Source organism: Dreissena polymorpha, chromosome 16 (assembly GCF_020536995.1).
Source record: "Dreissena polymorpha isolate Duluth1 chromosome 16, UMN_Dpol_1.0, whole genome shotgun sequence".
NCBI lineage: Eukaryota > Metazoa > Mollusca > Bivalvia > Myida > Dreissenidae > Dreissena > Dreissena polymorpha.
Genome location: NC_068370.1, coordinates 21,244,941 through 21,264,437, shown reverse-complemented (window position 1 = coordinate 21,264,437; position 19,497 = coordinate 21,244,941). Strand labels below are relative to the sequence as shown.

The window sequence follows — 19,497 nt, the reverse complement described above, 5'->3', positions numbered from 1 at the left end:
TTCTTCTTGATACTTCCTGAAACTTCCTGAAACTTGGTCAGAAGATTTATCCCAAGGGTATCTTGGAAGAGTTCCAAAATGGTTCCGGTTGTTTGAAAAACTTGCTGCCAGGAGGCAGGCATTTTTCCGTATATGGCTTTAGTAAAACCTTGTTTACACTTGAGGCCACATTTATTGTCCACTCTTCATAAAACTTGGACAGAACATTTGTGTTTATAATATCCTGGATGAGTTTGAAAATCATTCTGGTCTGTTGAAAAATATGGCCACTAGGGGCCATTTTTTCTTATAAGGCTAGAGTAAAACCTTGTTAACACACTTAAAGTCACAGTGATAGTTCAGACTTCATGAAACTTGGTCATAACATTTGTTCCAATGATATTTTAGGCTGCAAAGAGCAGGTCAGTTCCTTTGTATCTCAGGTGAGCGATTTTGGGCTTTAAGGCACTCTTGTGCGATATGAGTGGGACAGCCTTACCTCTTAACTAACAAGTTGTTGGCTACTAAACATTTTGTTAGAACAGTTCAGCAATAATGAAAGGCTTTTCTTGAACAAATATCTTCTATATCATAATTTTATTGAGACAATATCTTGGTCAGGTTGGAATCTGTGAGACATGCGTCCAAAAAATAGGTCACCAGGTCAAATCTTAAAAATACCTTGTTACCACTTTGTATGCCTAGTTGGAATCTGGAACACGTACTTCCGAAACTAGGTCACCCGGTAGAATGTTATGAATACCTTGTTACAACTCTAGAGGCCATATTTATGACTTAATCTTAATTAGACTTAGTTGAAACGTTTATCTTGACAATTATATCTTAGGAAAGATTGAATCTGGGTCACTTGCATTTAAATACTAGGTTACCAGGAAAAACCTTGTAACCCCTCTAGTGAAAAATATTTATGACCAGATCTTTATAAAAAAAAATTCAGAATGTTTATGGTGGCTATTATAATTGAGGCTAAATTTTAATCTGGGTCACTTTTGTAAATTAACTTAGTCAACAGGTCAATCTTTTTTTTTTAATCTTCCCACTCTGTGGGCAACATTTATGACTCAAGCTTGATAAACCCTTAACACACTATAATTGCCCTCTTGTGTGTTTTGTTATCCCCTGTCGAAAAGGCAGAGGAATATAGAACTGGTGTCCGTCTGTCCGTTTGATTCACATGAAATTTCAGACATGAAGTAATTTATGAAACAGCATTTCAGATTAACATTTTGAACATTTTTTAAGCTCAGTTCTGCAAGTATACAGTTTCAGCATACCTCACAATATAAACTTGGTGTGTGTTTGATTTCAGAGCCGCAGTCTACCTCCATCTCCCAAAAGGAGTCCTAGGGTAGGTGAACACGTCTGCTGATTAAACGAAGAGTCTGAATTATATAGATTGTTTAGTATTTGCATTTTAGATACATGTATGTGAAAATGTGACTTTGTCACTCATACAACACTGATACATTTTCTTGTGCATGTAAAGTGCATTTAGGCCATGCATTTGGTTCAACTAATTGTATGGCCTAAATTCACTATACATGCAAAAGTTTTTTAATTGGTCTTCTCGAAACCCAATAGTTTAAAAAAAATGAAAATAATGTCATCACTGATCATTCATGTCATATAGCCATACAACATTAGGTCACATAATAAAATTGGTTGAACCAAATTCAAGTTTTTTAATTTGTCTTTTTGAAACCCAATCAGTCAATACACTAGAAAAAATGAAAATAATGTAATCACTGATCATTGATGTCATTCAGCCACACAACATGAGGTCACTTCTTTTGATAAAAACCTTGGCTGAGTAAATGATGTATGAGGGGTCATGTAAGAAACTTCTTTATGATTTTGTACTTTCTTCGTATCTATGCTATAATAAGAATTGTTTTGCAGTGGACATCTGTGGTAATGCATTTAATGTTCAGTTTCTTCTTACATAGCTTTAATTAAGCCTATGTTTTTAAATCAACACATTTGCATCTACACCCTGAAAATTGACACATCATTGATAATTATCAGTTATCATTATCATACAAACAGTTTGTGATTAAGCATTATTGAGTGGAGGTAGTGTACATGTACCGGTAGTTGTTGCCTCCCAGATTATTCAGATCTGACGATGCTTTTTATACCATTTTAGGCAAATCCAAAAGAATATGCGACACTGCCTGGCTTACATTACAGTGATTCTGCAGACGTAAGTGTACCTCTATTCTCAGATTGAAATGTGGCTTTCTAAAAACGTATATATGAGCCTTGTTCTGAGAAAACTGGGCTAAATGCATGTGCGTAAAGTGTCGTTCCTGATTAGCCTGTACAGTCCGCACAGGTTAATCAGGGACGACACTTTCCGCTTTTATGGTATTTTTAGTTTCAATGAAAAATAAGTTTAGGCGGAAAGTGTCGTGCCTGATTAGCCTGTGCGGACTGCACAGGCTAATCTGGGACAACACTTTATGCACATGCATTAAGCCCAGTTTTCTCAGATTGCGGCTCATATTATTGCAGACTTTAACAAGTACACATGCAGTGCCCAGCTTGTTGCATTTTTGTAATGCACAGAAGTGGAGCAATTCTGTACCTCACATTTATGTTCTTTATGACTGGTTTGGATCTGAACATATTATAGAGGCAATTGAGAGTACATGGACCCCTCACTATTTTTCTAATATGGACAGTGCATGCTTAATATTGACTGCCTGTGCAAAATATTGACATATGAAATCACTGATAAGGTTATAAACAACTTAGTTTCACTGTTCAATAACAATTAATTGTATTTCAAGGTTGAATCTAGTAGTCTAGATTATTATTAAAAACTATTTAAAAATGTAAATATAATCCGCATTAGTACTCACTTTGAGAGTTTTACTGCACACATTCAAATGTGTGACAGTGATGTTATACTGGATAAAAATGTTATGTACAATAAAGAAATAGAAGACTTCTCTAGCAGTCTCAATTACATGTTAGTGAGCAGCCAGGCAGCCCTAAACTGTATATGGTCCTCGACCTTTCTGCTTAGGTCACTGCATTGTAGTGGATATGGTGTCTGCATGGCAACATGAAGGTCACTGCATTGTAGTGGATATGATGTCTGCATGGCAACATGAAGGTCACTGCATTGTAGTGGATATGGTGTCTGCATGGCAACATGAAGGTCACTGCATTGTAGTGGATATGGTGTCTGCATGGCAACATGAAGGTCACTGCATTGTAGTGGATATGGTGTCTGCATGGCAACATGAAGGTCACTGCATTGTAGTGGATATGGTGTCTGCATGGCAACATGAAGGTCACTGCATTGTAGTGGATATGGTGTCTGCATGGCAACATGAAGGTCACTGCATTGTAGTGGATATGGTGTCTGCATGGCAACATGAAGGTCACATTTAAACTGTGGGACTGTTCCTCAGATCTCACGCACAGACACCAAGTACTGTTTCCACCAAGGAAACTGACTTGAGTGTGTTTCAAAAAGCCTTAGGCGTAGGCTTTCAATGCAATCGAGCTCAATCTAATATGTTTCAACTAAACCTTACAGCTTCAGTCCATATACATATTTGGGCTGACTGGCAGGTCACTATTTTGACATGACTCTCATGAATCTCAGTGGGGTTTTCTGTTATTTAATTCTTAAATATACATTTGCTTTATATTTTGTGTATATTTAACATCAATAATAATACAAGTTTTTGTGATATTTTATGATGGTAATTACATATCTAGTCAAGTCATAGTAAATCACCTAGTCTAACATGTGCACTGTTTCGCATGACTTGTTATATGCACTTTTTTACAATATGAACTGCGGTTAGCGGCAATTATGTAACAGTTATGGCATCAAGCTGTCCATAAATTAAAGACGCATTCTGTCTATGAAATAACTTACTGAAGTGGATGTCTCAAGTGTGATTTCATTTGAATACATGTAGCGTATAAGGACAGCTGTTGGCACTCTTAATAAAATTATTTTGAGTGCCAAAACTACTTTTTAAGAATTTTTCTAGTAAATGTTGTTCTAACAGCCCAGTTGTGCAGTTACTGATCACATTTGACTTATTCATTGCATGACTTTCAGAAACGTAAAATGGCAGAACGCAATAAAGAGTACAATGAATTTTTAAGACAAAAAGTGAGTAAACATGCTTTCTTGCTGTGGACTTTCTTGCATGGATGGTTTGAAGTGCTTTATTTCTCTCGTCCCAATGTTTTAAAATCTTCTAATCTTTAATTCTTTGCAGTGGTTCACTTTCTTGTCTATTCTCTCCATTTTGTGACCGATGATGCCCTGCAAAATAAATATAGTGTACCAGACTCAAAAATATAGTGTACCAGATCCCAAAATATAGTATAACAGACTCAAATACCTTGATAGTTGCACTAAATAGTGTTACAGACTCAAATACCTTGATAGTTGCATTTAATAGTGTAGCCGACTCAAATACCTTGATAGTTGCACTAAATAGTGTAACAGACTTAAATACCTTGATAGTTGCACTTAATAGTGTAGCAGACTAAAATACCTTGATAGTTGCACTTTATAGTGTAACAGACTTAAATACCTTGATTGTTGCACTTAATAGTGTAACAGACTAAAATACCTTTATAGTTGCACTTTATAGTGTAGCTGACTCAAATACCTTGATAGTTGCACTATTTAGTGTAACATACTCAAATACCTTGATAGTTGCACTTAATAGTGTAACAGACTCAAAATACCTTGATATTTGCACTATTGAGGGTTACAGTCTCAAATACCTTGACAGGTGTGCTTAATAGTGTAGCTGACTCAAATACCTTGATAATTGCACTTAATAGTGTAACAGACTAAAATACCTTGATAGTTGCACTTTATAGTGTAACAGACTAAAATACCTTGATTGTTGCAATTAATAGTGTAACAGACTAAAATACCTTGATAGTTGCACTTTACAGTGTAACTGACTCAAATACATTGATAGTTGCACTATTTAGTGTAACAGACTCAAATACCTTGATAGTTGCACTTAATAGTGTAACAGACTCAAATACCTTGATATTTGCATTATTTAGGGTTACAGTCCCAAATACCTTGATAGGTGTGCTTATTAGTGTAGCTGACTCAAATACCTTGATAATTGCACTTAATAGTTTAACATACTAAAATACCTTGATAGTTGCACTTCATAGTGTAGCTGACTCAAATACCTTGATAGTTGCACTATTTAGTGTAACAGACTCATTGTTTCAATTATGACCAAACGGGTCATGTTCAAGGTCACTGTTTCTTAAAGTATATAAAAAAATTGCATTTGTATGCTTTAGTTAGAATGGAGATATTATGTGTAAATCTATGTGTAGGTTTGTTACATGCTGATCTAGTGAGGGATTGCATTTAGGGCCAGGTCAAGGTCACTGTTACTAAAGATAGAACAGTTTCCTTTTAAAAACTTAGGTATGCCTTTGGGTAGGGGGTTTTGTGATGTAATTTTGTTTATTAGTAGCTAACATGCAGACCTTGTTTAGGGTGAATGAAGTCAAAGTCATTTTTTTACTAAAAATAGAGAAATGGTTTCCACTCAATAACTTTAGTCAGAAGGGGGGGTGCTGTGCTGTTTGTATCTTATATGCAGACTTTGCTTGCAAAGTTAATTAGATTTAGCTAAATTATTTGGTATTTTTTACAAATCTAATTTCTTTGCATGGCCACAATTTGTGTTTTAATTTATAAATGTTCATATTTAGTTTATATAAACTATATGACCTCTAGAGATATTAAATTAAAATGTGTTTGTGGTCATTATACAAGATGACTGGCAGAAAAAATACATTAATACATTATAATAACAGACTGGAAGAGTATTTGAACAGCTCTTGTCGCTCAAAATACTTGATTAACAACAATAACAACACACAAACATGGTTACATCTTTCTCAATATGTTTTTACACATTAATATAAATTATTTCACACACTTGAGTAGGATACTATGTGATACCATGACTGTGCTCAGGTATTTGTGTCCATATGTAAGCCTGAATGTGGTGTTTGTTCAGGATCGAGGAAAGAAGGGTTTTACCACGCCCACCTATGAGGAGATTCTGGAACAGAAACGCCGGGAGGAAACACTTCGCAGGTAGATTTAAAATTATGGTTCTTGGCTTTATAGGAATGGAATTATATGATGTTGAATACCGATTTGCCTCCACCAGAATATGCTTGTTTTAATTGCTTAAAAAGCGGTCATTATGCGTTTAGTGAAAATTGTTTCTGGATTGTTTTTATAGCAGTTGAACTGTCCATCAGTATGTCAGTATGTGTGTATGTCAGTCTGTCCGTCCGTCCGAAAAAAACACTTTTACGTTGGCCGTAACTTTTGCATTATTGAAGATAGGAACTTGATATTTGTCATGCATGTGTATCTCATGAAGCTGCACATTTTGAGTGGTGGAAGTTCAAGGTCAAGGTCATCCTTCAAGGTCAAAGGTAAAAATAAATAAATTCAAAGCAGCGTTTTCATGAAGCTGCACATTTTGAGTGGTGGAAGTTCAAGGTCATCCTTCAAGGTCAAAGGTAAAAAAAAAAATCAAAGCGGCGTTCTCATGAAGCTGCACATTTTGAGTGGTGGGATTCAAGGTCAAGGTCATCCTTCAAGGTCAAAGGTCAAAAAAGTTGTGTGAGTTCTCCTGCATGAGGTACAGATCAAGATCAAATGTTGATCCTTTCCATAGATTTTTGGTTAAGTTATGGGCCTTGGACTTTGGATTCTTTTTGTAAATAACACTTTTCCTGATTTTTTTCCCAAAAAGCTTCTAGGTACTTACCTTTTTTTGGTGTGTGAGTTTACCTACATGACTTATGGATCAATTAAAATTTACATTCTGGTCAATTGATTTTTTGCGAAGTAACAGGCCTCGGACTTCACAATTATCTCTAAACGAGCTGCCGTGCTGCTTCCAAATTAATGGCAGTAGAGGCAATGAGGCCATAGTGTTTCACAAACACAGTATTTGTTTCAAAATGTGAATAATAATGTAACAAGTTGTGTGTTATTTAAAGTCTATTGGTGTCTTTCAGAAGAGAAGAGGACTTTGATTCTGGCAATTTAAGGCGTTTCAACAGTGAGGGCAACATTAACAGGGTGGAGGTAAAACATTTTGGAAGATATTTGAAGAAATTGTATATATGCAGTATGTTTAAAAAAACACAGAACTAAAAGTTTTCAATATTGAGTATTTCCTATGTGTTCCTTTAATAAAAACTGCTTCACTTATTCAAAGGAGGGTATATATATCCTTACTAGTCAGCTGATAATAGTGTTGTGTCTTGTATAACTTTGATAGTATTGCTAATATTCCTGGTGCATATTTTGCTATTTCTCCCAATGCCTTTCAGAATGAATTGAGAGACAAGGTGCTGAACAAGGAGATTGAGAGCAGGTAAGGGGGCGGCAACTGTGGAATGTCCGATTGTTTCATTGGCAAAATATGATGTTAACAGCTAATAGATTAGTCATTATGTAATAAAAATATACAGTTTAAGGTCTGATTTTATGCTTATAAATGTTGATTATAAATATTGAAGGCAAGGTGTTTTCCAACTGCTTAGTTTTAATGTAAGTAATTCAGCCACTGTGCAACACTTAAGTGGTAGTGAAATTTGTATATAATGTAGTTTAAAAATAATTGGAACTTTATTGGCATGGTAAAATCTAAAACCAGCTAGGAGTTTTTGCATGCTATTCAAGGGCAAAGCAGGATACTGTTGTCCCTGGACGTCCCAGTTCAGAGTTCTCAGAACGACGCAAGAAACTGCTGGAACTAAGTCGGGACCTTGAGTCCCTTACGATGCCACAAAACGTAAATCGCACTCCTGTAGCTTTGGTTTTTCATGTTAGATGTTGTCTGTTTTGATAGCAAGTATCCAGTCCCACTTGTTTGAAATCTAATCCAGAGTCCTTGGTTTCAGAATTTACATGTAAAAAGAAGATAGTATAAACACAGATCTAAATAGTTTGTGTTGATATGTATGCACTCAATAGAAAATGTTTAGTTCAGATGTCAAGAGTTGTCCTATGTAACCTCAACATTTTATGGGAAGTGACCCTACTTTTGCTGAATTTTGATAGAAGTTGAATGACAACTGTCAACTGATGGTAGACTGTAAACCTTTAGCCAATCTATTGGTGTATTTAGGTCTAATTAATCAATCTTTCGGACCACAAATCAGAGTCCCAACAATACAACCTACAGTATCATTGAAATGCAAACAATACATCCTACAGTATCGTTGGAATGCAAACAATACATCCTTCAGTATCGTTGGAATGAAAACAATACATCATACAGTGTCATTGGAATGCAAACAATACATCCTACAGTATCATTGAAATGCAAACCATCCTACAGTATCATTGGAATGCAAACATTACATCCTACAGTATCACTGGAATGCAAACAATACATCCTACAGTATCATTGGAATGCAAACATTACATCCTACAGTATCATTGGAATGCAAACATTACATCCTACAGTATCATTGGAATGCAAGCATTACATCCTACAGTATCATTGGAATGCAAACAATAAATCCTACAGTATCATTGGAATGCAAACAATACATCCTACAGTATCATTGGAATGCAAACATTACATCCTACAGTATCATTGGAATGCAAACAATACATCCTACAGTATCATTGAAATGCAAACCATCCTACAGTATCATTGGAATGCAAACAGTACATCCTACAGTGCCATTGGAATGCAAACAAAACATCATAGAGTATCATTGGAATACAAACAGTTCAACATACATACCATCATGTTTGAGGCATGTAAAATCATTTTCAGGTATAGTAAATTAAAAAATTTAAAAAAAAAAATGAAATAAAAAATCTTGTCTGTCATAATGAATAAAAGTATTAACATTAAGTTGAAAAGAGTGCAAGCCAAGTCTGGTACTGATGCGGCTTGATCAAAATAACCTCAGCCAGTTGGTAAACACATTGCTTATTTAATGATGTGTAACTAATTTTCTATGGATGGCTTTTGTTTGTATGATTGATAATGAATTATTGCAGTAGTGTGATCTGTATTATCCTATAAAATGGCAATAGGGAAAAGGGGTCAGAACTTCTAGGGTACATTTTCAGTGATTTTGATATCATTTTATCTCACAAGAGAGCAATATCAGGCCCCATCAGGCACCCTATATATAGGATGGCCCCTGGATGTGAATTTAATGCAAGGGACATTATTGTACTGCATTTTGTATACCATATTACACATGTTTTGTTTATTTATAGAATTGTTTTAAAACCCAATGCATATCCTGTTAGAAAACTGCTTCAGTGAAATTTTACATAGAGCTTTGTTGCTGTTTTTATCAGCATCATGAATAGAACCTTCCTGATTGTGGTCAATTTATGTTTCTTTTTCGTCTCTATTTGTTTTACCTGCTTAAGAGCAATTTCTTCTCATTGTTTGGGTTAGAACTGTCCCTGACAGTTGCTTGCTTTAAATTGCCTTAATTGGCACAAAAAATAGTTTTTTAAGGGTAGCAAAAAGGCCTAGGGAGGTTATATGTGATATTTACCATTTGATTGTGATCCTCTTCCAAGATTGTTGAAATAATGTACCTGTACTCAATATTTGCCATGTCTCAGGGTTCACATTTGTAAGATGGACTTAGTTATAGCAAAATGACTTCATCTCTCCAATATCAGGTGGTCACCTTAATGATCTTGTTAAATAAATTAGAATGGACACTGAAATATTTACTTAATTGAAATATAACAGCATGGATCTCAGAGAACTGTCCGAATTTCCAAATTGTACGCCATATTGTTTTTTACAGAAACATTAAGTTCATTTCCTTGTCCAGATATATTAGTTGAACCTTAGCAAATAAGACTTTTACCCCCCTATGTTTTAGTGAATTTACCAATTTGAGTAAAAATGAGAACATTTTGCGTTCCTTTTCCCAGAATTCTGAAACAAAACAATGGCTTTAATCACAATATCAACAATTTCTATACTTTTTATGCCCCCGGTAGGGTGGCATATAGCAGTTGAACTGTCCGTCAGTCAGTCTGTCCAAAAACTTTAACATTGGCCATAACTTTTGCAATATTGAAGATAGCAACTTGATATTTAGCATGCATGTGTATCTCATGAAGCTGCACATTTTGAGTGTTGAAAGGTCAAGGTCATCCTTTAAGGTCAAAAGTCATAAAATACAATCCAAGGAAAGTAATAAGATTTAAAAGGGAGATAATTTCTAAACCTGCCAAATGATATGTTGCAATTTTATTTCAAAGCGGCGCAATAGGGGGCATTGTGTTTCTGACAAACTCTTGTTTAATTTTAACTCTGGTAAATCTAATACATAAGCAGTTCTATCATATCATGTCCTGTCAGAGTACTTCACCAGAAAAGACATTGCTCTTAGCAGGAATTTCATAGATAATGTTTTTATAAGTTTTTTGTACACACATGTATTTTTGTTTCTTACCTTCCCTTTTAAATAACCACCAGAAAAGTTCGCTTTGATGCCGCGCGTCAGCAGCCTGCGGGCATTCTGGAAGACGAGAACTGGTTACAACCGGAGCATAGGGAGTCTGAGTACAGGCAACTGGTAAAATAATAATTGATGTTGGCTTATATGTACTGGCAACTCTATGTGGACTGGTTGGAGAGTATTTTCTATACAAAAATAGGCATTTATTTTTGTATGGATGATGATTGTGTGCATTTTCAGCCATAAAAGTTTTCTCTTAGCTTACTAAGTTCTTTAACATTTTGGATATGTAAAAACAATGTAACTCAATGTAAAATGCATATGCACAACAACATTTTCCATTGGAGGTGTATTTCGAGATATTTTTTTACATTGTGAAATATACAAAGAAATGCTTTGTTATTAGTTTCCTACCAGTGAAACGGTGAAACCTGAAGGGACTTCTGGTTTGCGCTCTGTGCGTCTGTGAGTCTGTCTGTCACACTTTTCTGGATCCTGCAATAACTTTAAAAGTTCTTCATATTTTTTCATGAAACTTGAAACATGGACAGATAGCAATATGGAGATTATGCATGTCATTTCATTTTGTGCTTAGGTCAAGAATTCTGGTTGCTATGGCAACAAAAAGACTAGAAATATTACTGTTAATGGTGGATCCTGTGATAAACTTCAAAAGTTATTCATATTTTTTCATGAAACTTAAAACATGGATAGATGGTAATATGGAGATTATGCACGTCATTTCATTTTGTTACCACATCAAGAATTCTGGTTGCTATGGCAACAAATAGCCTAGAAATATTGGTGAAAATGGTAGAGTTTCACCAGAAAGGGACTTTAATTGCTTGGCAATAGTCTTGTTTTATTAGTCCCCTACCGGTTTCACCAGAGTTTTGTCTCCGTCCGTCCGTCACACTTTTCTTGATCCTGCGATAACTTTAAAAGTTCTGAATATTTTTTCATGAAACTTGGAACATGGATAGATGGCAATATGGACATTATGCACGTCGTTTCATTTCATTCCTACGTCAAAAATTATGGTTGCTATGGCAACAAATAGACTAGAAATACTGCTGAAAATGGTGGTTTTTCTTGATCCTGCGATAACTTTTAAAGTTCTTAATATTTTTTCATGAAACTTGAAACATGGATAGATGGCAATATGGACATTATGCACGTCATTTCATTTCGTTCTGACGTAAAAAATTCTGGTTGCTATGGCAACAAATAGACTAGACATACTGCTAAAAATGGTGGTTTTCTGGATCCTGCGATAACTTTTAAAGTTCTTAATATTTTTTCATTTAACTTGAAACATGGATAGATGGCAATATGGACATTATGCACGTCATTTCATTTCGTTCCGACGTCAAAAATTCTGGTTGCTATGGCAACAAATAGACTAGAAATACTGCTGAAAATGGTGGTTTTCTGGATCCTGCGATAACTTTAAAATTCTTAATATTTTTTCATGAAACTTCAGACATGGATAGATGGCAATATGGAAATTATGCACGTCATTTCATTTTGTTCCTTAATTAAAAAAAATGGTCGCTATGGAAACAAATATATATTTAAAAAATCTGGAATTTCTGGCAATGGTTGAGCAGGTAGGGGACTTATATTGCTTGACAATAGTCTTGTTTAGTTTGTTAAAGCATGCATCTGAAAGTCAATCAAAAGATTAAATGATAAACAGAAAATGTGAGACATTATAAACATAAAGCTTTTAAGAGTTTTCTATAGACCTTACACACATTCTTCTACGTTGTAGTGGTTTTCAAATGCTTCTATTTATATGATTCTGTTTAAATAAACAGACAGCCCAAAATATTACTTGCCATTAAATAGAATTTCAAGAGGATGACATAATTTGAAAAGCTGCTACAATCAAATACACAAATTTAACAACAAAAAATGTCATGAAAATACTCGACAACCAGTCCTGGCATTTCTTTTTGATCTGGGTCAAGGAATTCTTTTTTTTACTACTTTTATGTTCATGCTGTACTGTTTCTGTTTCCTTACTTACCCAATCGCTATTTTATGGTTATAAATATGTGTGTTATACTAATATCTCTTTAAATTGACTGATTTACAAAAATCTTGCATACTTTCAAATTAAAATTAAATATATTACCATGCATTTTTTAATGTAAAAGGGAATAATTAACAAATGAAAGACTTTTTGCATTCAAAAATATCAAATTTATGCTCTTGTTACTATGTATTATAGCTAGCCAACAGTTACCTGTATTTTTGAACTGTATAAGCAATAATTTAACGCTCGAGTCAGATATGACTTGTATTCTGATTTGTTTGTGCATGTGTGTTGCAAGATGAATGACACAATTACTGTGATGACATTAGTTATGATTCTATATATCAAACCTGATAGCAAGTACAAAAACTCATTTTTACCATAACAGTATTTCAGTATATTCTTTCATAAATGTAATTGAAAGGTAAATATTGGCGCTATCTATAATAATGTCTGAATTCTAGCAAGGGTGATGGAGTGGAGTATTTCTTCTCACTTTTCTTGACTTATGTTTGTCCTACCATGTCAGGTGGCCAAAATCTCAGAGGTAAGAGAGTAAAACTTGTTAACAATCTAGATGGTCCAACTATGGTGTGGCTAATGGCACGAATGAATGATTTAATCGTTTCACATCATTTGAACGTTATAGCAATAAACATGTTTTTTGTTTCATTAGACACATGGATTGTATAATTTTATAAACCGTGTGCATAATTATGCCAAAACGAGTTTTCGATACCTTTTGCATGAAGACAATTAACAATTAAACATTCAGATTTGATTTGTGGCATCATTTGAACTACCTTCTGCATAATCAGTTACTATAATTGTAATTTTAGTGTACATAATAATATTGCGTTTAGAAACCAACAATTACATAAGTAAATTTGCAAAGGCTGTTTCTTATGTAATATAACTTTAACAAATAGCCTTTTCTGACACAATTTTAAGACAACATTTTGAACCAAGTGGTGCAATTATATATGTCTGTTTTGCTCATTAGTTGTCAAAATCAATAAATACAACTGCTTATTGTATTGTTGAAATAACAGTTTATTGATAATCATATAAGGGCGATGTTGTATTTCAGATTCACATAATGGTGTGTTTTGAGTGTTTTTATTGGCTACATAGCAATTGAGTGGTTAATCAGAGGACGGTAGTTTGGGAATGATTTCATCACAATTAAAGGACATTATATCGGATGAAAATTACTGTTATTACTGTTATCAACATGTTTTGATGAAATTAGAAGTTTTCATCATTTAAATGCTTGTGATAAAAATAAGATCTTATACATATTGTTTGTTCATATCATTAACTGGTCCAGAAATTCATAAATATGCTTGTCAGAGGCAAACTACGAGGATTTTTCAATAACTATGTAAGACTGACTTTTGTGTTTCTTTAATTCTACAGATATATATTTATTTTGTGTTTCTTTAATACTACTGATATATAGTTGAGCCAGTTGTCATTTTGAATGCCAGCATAAAGAATCTATTTGTATAAAAAGAAGTTCATCATTACAAATGTACAGTTTAAATGATTTACAACATTTTTATGATGACTATTAACATCTTCATCGCAAGATATATTTAATTATTAAGATAAGATTCATTCTGTATTGAAAACTTAATAACACGACTGTGATTAAGACAAATGTTCTGAAAGAGTATTATACCTGTTATTATCAGTCTATCTTGAGCTAAAACCAATACTTGGCCCATTTAGGAGCTACCTAACAAATAAAGCAAACTGATAAACATAAATTCAATACTCTATGACATGTCCTTAGATCAAAATAAATATAGGAGGTCCTCTTATAATGTGAATATACACATTGGCTGGCCAGTCGTAACTAGACACTTACCATGGGTAAACATTTCAAAACATGTGCATGTTTATAAGTAAATGCTGTAATAGAGTAAATATAGATCTGTTCGGGGCATGTATAATTCAATGGATTTATTGATTTACCAAACTGTATTGGGATTTGAAGTACTTCAATAAGAAGTATTGACCGGGTTAAATCTGTATATATGGATAGGTGTAATTCAAAACTGGCTATGAAGGGAGATCTCATATCAAGCCAATTTTAAGTACTTAAATTTCTGGCATGGCAAGGAATTACGTCACAGAAAAGTGGAACTACTTTTATTATGCGCTGTTTAAGATTTCTTGATCACATTTTAATGAATAAGTCTCCATATTTTAAGTGGTAAATTAGGTAGTTACTATACACTAAATGGGTATAAATGGATTTGTGAAAGTGACAATCTTTGGATTATTATACTGTGTACTTAAGAAAAATTAATGCTTTCTGTAAATTAAAGTGTTTTGTTATTCTGGTGCGATTAACACACATTGTTGGGGATTAAAATGTTCTGGTTATGTTTGTTCTATTGTGTGGTATTTAAAGTCAACAAGATATGTGAACAATATTGTAATACAAGTGTACTAGACCTAGCAGACAGATAATTTAAGGCATAAATAAGTTAATTAATGTACATCTTTTTAATCTATTAACAACTTTAATGAAAAATGGATTAAATGTAGTTAAACAATTACTGTAAAATATTATTTTTGTGTGATTTGTGTAAAAAATATTGTTTAAATTAAATGTCATCAATGGTTTGTTGCTATGGTTTGAAAAAGACACAAAATTAATGTAGCTGTACTGATTTTGTCTTTAAGTTTGATAAAATCAGAGCAAAAAAGGCATTGTGCCAAATGTGTGTGGAATTTATCATTTGTATTAAATACTGATCTGTCATTTGAAAGCCTGTGGCTAGTTGAAGTCCAAGGGCTTAGAATAAATATAGAAATTAGATTAGATTAATCACTTGATAATACAGTTTTACTGTTATATTGGATGAGTTACCATTACTTTTCTTTGAAATAAAAGGTTTAGGAGCTACTTAACTGCTGAATGTATTGTACAATCTAGAACATGAAGGCATTTAATATTGTGAACTGGCCAAGTAATTGACTGGGCTATAATATTGGAAACTGTGTACGAATATTTAGCATTTGAATTATATGTGATAATATTTGATATGAGTTCAATACACATTCATGGGCACTGAACAGAAGCTTGTGATATTTGTGTGAAGTTATTGTGATATTTTTTGTGATACTCTCTTGGAAGGTTGTTGTGATACGTGATATTGTTCCCCCATAGACTGAACCTCCGCGGGAGGAGATACCTGAAGACATGGCTGCACACGTACAACAACCCAAATATCTGGCAGGACTTGCCGTCGGTAAGGGACATTTCTTATATTTACACGTACTTCATATAAATCATGTCATTGAATCATCGGTGACTGTATTCAAGTTGGTGAAAAATGTTGGTGTGTTTGATGCATTGCACATCTGCATATAATGACCTTAGTTTAAGAGAAAAAGGTGTTCCTCTGCTAATGTCATTTAATGAAAGTATTTGTCATCTCTAATACTGTCAATTTTAAAAATGTTATTTATACAAATAAAGATGAATTGCATTTCAATGCTTTTAAGACATTTTATTACACAAACATTCAATATTTTTCTTTACTATTTTTGTGTTCAGATGTTTACAATGTTCTGATGTTGAATGTTCTCATATGTTTCCATACAACATAAGATAGTGTTTGCCCGTTGAATAGAAGATTTTGAATACTAAAAACAAAATTTGCTGTTGCTTTCATAATCATCATGAATTTTGATTACTTGGTACAAATCACTTCCCCACCCAACCTTACTAAACAAATAATTGAGCCGTTCTCTGTGAAAAAGGGGTTTAATGCATGTGCTACAAGTGTTGTCCCAGATAAGCAAGTGCAGTCCGCACAGGCAAATTAGGGACTACACTTTCCGCTTTATGGTATTTTTTGTTTACAGAAAGTTTCTTCTTAGCAAAAATCCAGTTTAACGTTGTCCGTGATTACTGTAATTACTCTATGTTTTCGGACACCCCTTTTTTTAGCAAAAAAAAATATTTTTCATGACTTAATTTTTGGACACATGAGTTTTCGTCCATAATTAACTAAGTTTTCGGACAGTATATTTTACAGCCCTATTCTACCAAATTTCGGTCCTGTTTTCGATATCTAATGACACTTCGATCATGGAGTTTTACGAAGTACGGACATTAGCTCTCTAGGACATTAGCCCCTAGGACATAAGCCCCTAGGACAAAAGCCCCTTCAAAAAACTGCATGCTAGGACATTAGCCCACAGGTGTTTTAAAACGTCCAAAACTTTTTTTTTTTTTAAAGTGAGCATTTTTATTCGCATTTTTTTAATTTCATATGTAAATACAAACAATATATAGCTTGTACCACACACGTAAATTTTAGTGTTTTTTTTACAATTTCTTTACTATTTTTTCTTTGGACTCTATTTATTTTGCAAACATTTGGCTATCTGACACCATCCAGAAGTCTAAAATTACCTTACAAATAGATACATAAGAAACAAATTGTGTTGTTGTTGCTGGGTTTTTTATTATAAATAACCCATTAATTCCATTAATTTAAAAAAAGATGAAATTAAATACCTAAAAAATGAATGTTAAAAGAGGTAGGGGCTTATGTCCTGAGGAGCAAATGTCCTAGGGGGCTTATAATGTTCAAAGGGGCTAATGTCCTAGGGGCTTTTGTCCTAGGGGCTTATGTCCAAGAGGGCTAATGTCCTACACTCTAGTTTTACAACCAGATTAACATCATAAAACATTCCTGTGGGCAACAGACCATTACATTTGCGTTATTGGGTAAATAACCTTGTAAACCAGTTTTAAACAATGGTTTCGCCCGATAGCATAATCGTTATGACAATTACCTGGGGTAGTGCCAATTAACAGTTCAATTATCTACCGCAATGGTACTACCCCTTCTCAGTAAAATTACTGTGACAAATACTACCAAACACTTCAAAGTGTGATGCACCCTGTTGCAAGTTTTATGAACAATGGAAGGTGTTAGACAACAACTATCGGAATGAACAAACAAAGAATTCATAGTTTGCTTTTTTATTGCGTTAATTACAGGTTCATACTAGCAGTATCGGTACAACACATGCTCATCTTTGAACTTGTTGGTCTAAGTACAACCTTGTAGTAACTTTCTGTCAAATAATTTAAGCATTTAAAATGATTTAAAATGCAGTGCAAACATATATAACTGTAATTTATACTATACGGCATGGTATTTTACAAGCGCGTGCTATTACCCGTAGTCGTTGATACAATTGACGCTATTTTCGGACACTTCAATTTTTTACTCTTAAGTTTTCGGACACCTGTATTTTGTGAATATTTTTCGTATCTAAGTTTTCGGACACGAAAAAATTTAAAAAATTTAAGTGTCCGAAAACATAGAGTAATCACGGTAGCCTGTGCGGACTGCACAGGCTAATATGGGATGACACTTAAAAGCACATTCATTAAACCCCCTTTTCACAGAGCATGGCTCAATTACATTATTTGCAATCACACCTCTGTGTGGCAAAGTGTAAACAGTCTTTTCTGTTGTGTAAGTGTGTTTTGGAAACAGCCCCTGGACTATTCACCATGAACCTCTTGCAACTTATTGAATTGTCGATTTATGAAGGTTTATCTTATTGCCCCATGTTGAAATTGATGATGTAGAAATTAACTCCTCTTCCTTTCATTTCTAATTTTCCATCTCGGTGCATAATGTAAATGTTTTCATGAAATTTCTGTGAATGACAGTCCTTGTGCCTATTCATGGTAAACTTGATGATATATCTCCTTAAATAATACCGGTATGTAACGCTAAGATAAGTAAGTGAAAGAGCATATTGTACATACAGACATATTTGTGGTCTGAAAATGTTTGATAGTAAACAAATGTAAAACATATTATCATTGATGACATTTATTAATAATTCCATTTTAAAAAATCTGATCATATTTTATTATGTGTGTGCCTTGGTAAAGAAAAAAATGTGTGCAGCATGTTGTCTGTAATTGAATTTGTATTGCATTTTAAAGATGTAACTATTCCTTCAGGCGTATTTAACAAAAAACTCATGTTTGCCATTTGCATTTTTTATACAACAAATTAAAAAAAATAAAAATAAAAATGTATTCAATGCACATCAGTCCTGAAAATCAGTAGCACATGCAGATTGATTTTCAATCTACTGCTCAGTTTATTGGGTTTTGAATGTAATTGGTTATATATATTGTGATTTTACATGAATTTGCTGTTTTTTTTTTAAACAAACAAACATTTATTATCAGCTTACCCAGTATAATTGACTATAATTGTGCTTGCTATGCAATATAAGACGTGAGACTTCAAACTAATTGATATGTATGTATTAACTGTTCATCCTGAAACTGTCATCATTATATGTTAACCTGTTGCCATGGTAACCATGCCAATTTTTCTGCAGGTGGTTCTCCAGGCGTTCTAGGGGGTAGGTGACTTGTTCTCACATTTCTCTCGTATATTTTTACCTTACATCGTTTCTCCTCCACTGTTCATTGTTTGTTTATTATTGATGTTTTGTGTTAATGTTTCGTTAACCACAGTTGCATTCTGACTTATTTTGCCCACATGTTTCACACATTAGATGTCCACTCAATGCATGCTGGTAGAAAATAATTCTATATTGGGTATTATACTGACCAAATTGATGACATTTTGTAATCAATACACATCACATTTCTTTGCAATTAATACACATCACATTTCTTTGTAATCAATACGTCCGACACCAATGGTCATATAACACTTTTTAAAATTATTTCGTAACAACCTCTTTATTCAAATTGTTATGTACAATTTGGACACATTTGCTGAGGACATTTAATAATACATGTATATATTTATAGTTATTTCTTAATTTCCTAAAAACATGTGTTTACAATGACTCTTTGGTCATATAGATTGAATTTCATCATGTGTTTTCTCATACAAAAATGAAATAAA

The 19,497-nt window shown here is 33.6% G+C and overlaps 1 protein-coding gene across 7 annotated transcripts in view; it reads left to right on the top strand.

Moving 5' to 3' along the window:
• LOC127861575 (centrosome and spindle pole associated protein 1-like) overlaps positions 1-19,497 on the top strand; it is a 152,112-nt gene that overhangs the window by 44,399 nt on the left and 88,216 nt on the right. For all 7 annotated transcript variants that reach the window (XM_052400174.1, XM_052400180.1, XM_052400175.1 and 4 more), the window contains exons 15-23: positions 1,310-1,348; positions 2,147-2,203; positions 4,088-4,141; positions 6,045-6,124; positions 7,066-7,135; positions 7,384-7,427; positions 10,530-10,629; positions 15,738-15,819; positions 18,959-18,982. In XM_052400174.1, coding sequence (XP_052256134.1) covers positions 1,310-1,348; positions 2,147-2,203; positions 4,088-4,141; positions 6,045-6,124; positions 7,066-7,135; positions 7,384-7,427; positions 10,530-10,629; positions 15,738-15,819; positions 18,959-18,982 — 550 coding nt within the window. The remainder of the gene's footprint in view (positions 1-1,309; positions 1,349-2,146; positions 2,204-4,087; positions 4,142-6,044; positions 6,125-7,065; positions 7,136-7,383; positions 7,428-10,529; positions 10,630-15,737; positions 15,820-18,958; positions 18,983-19,497) is intronic.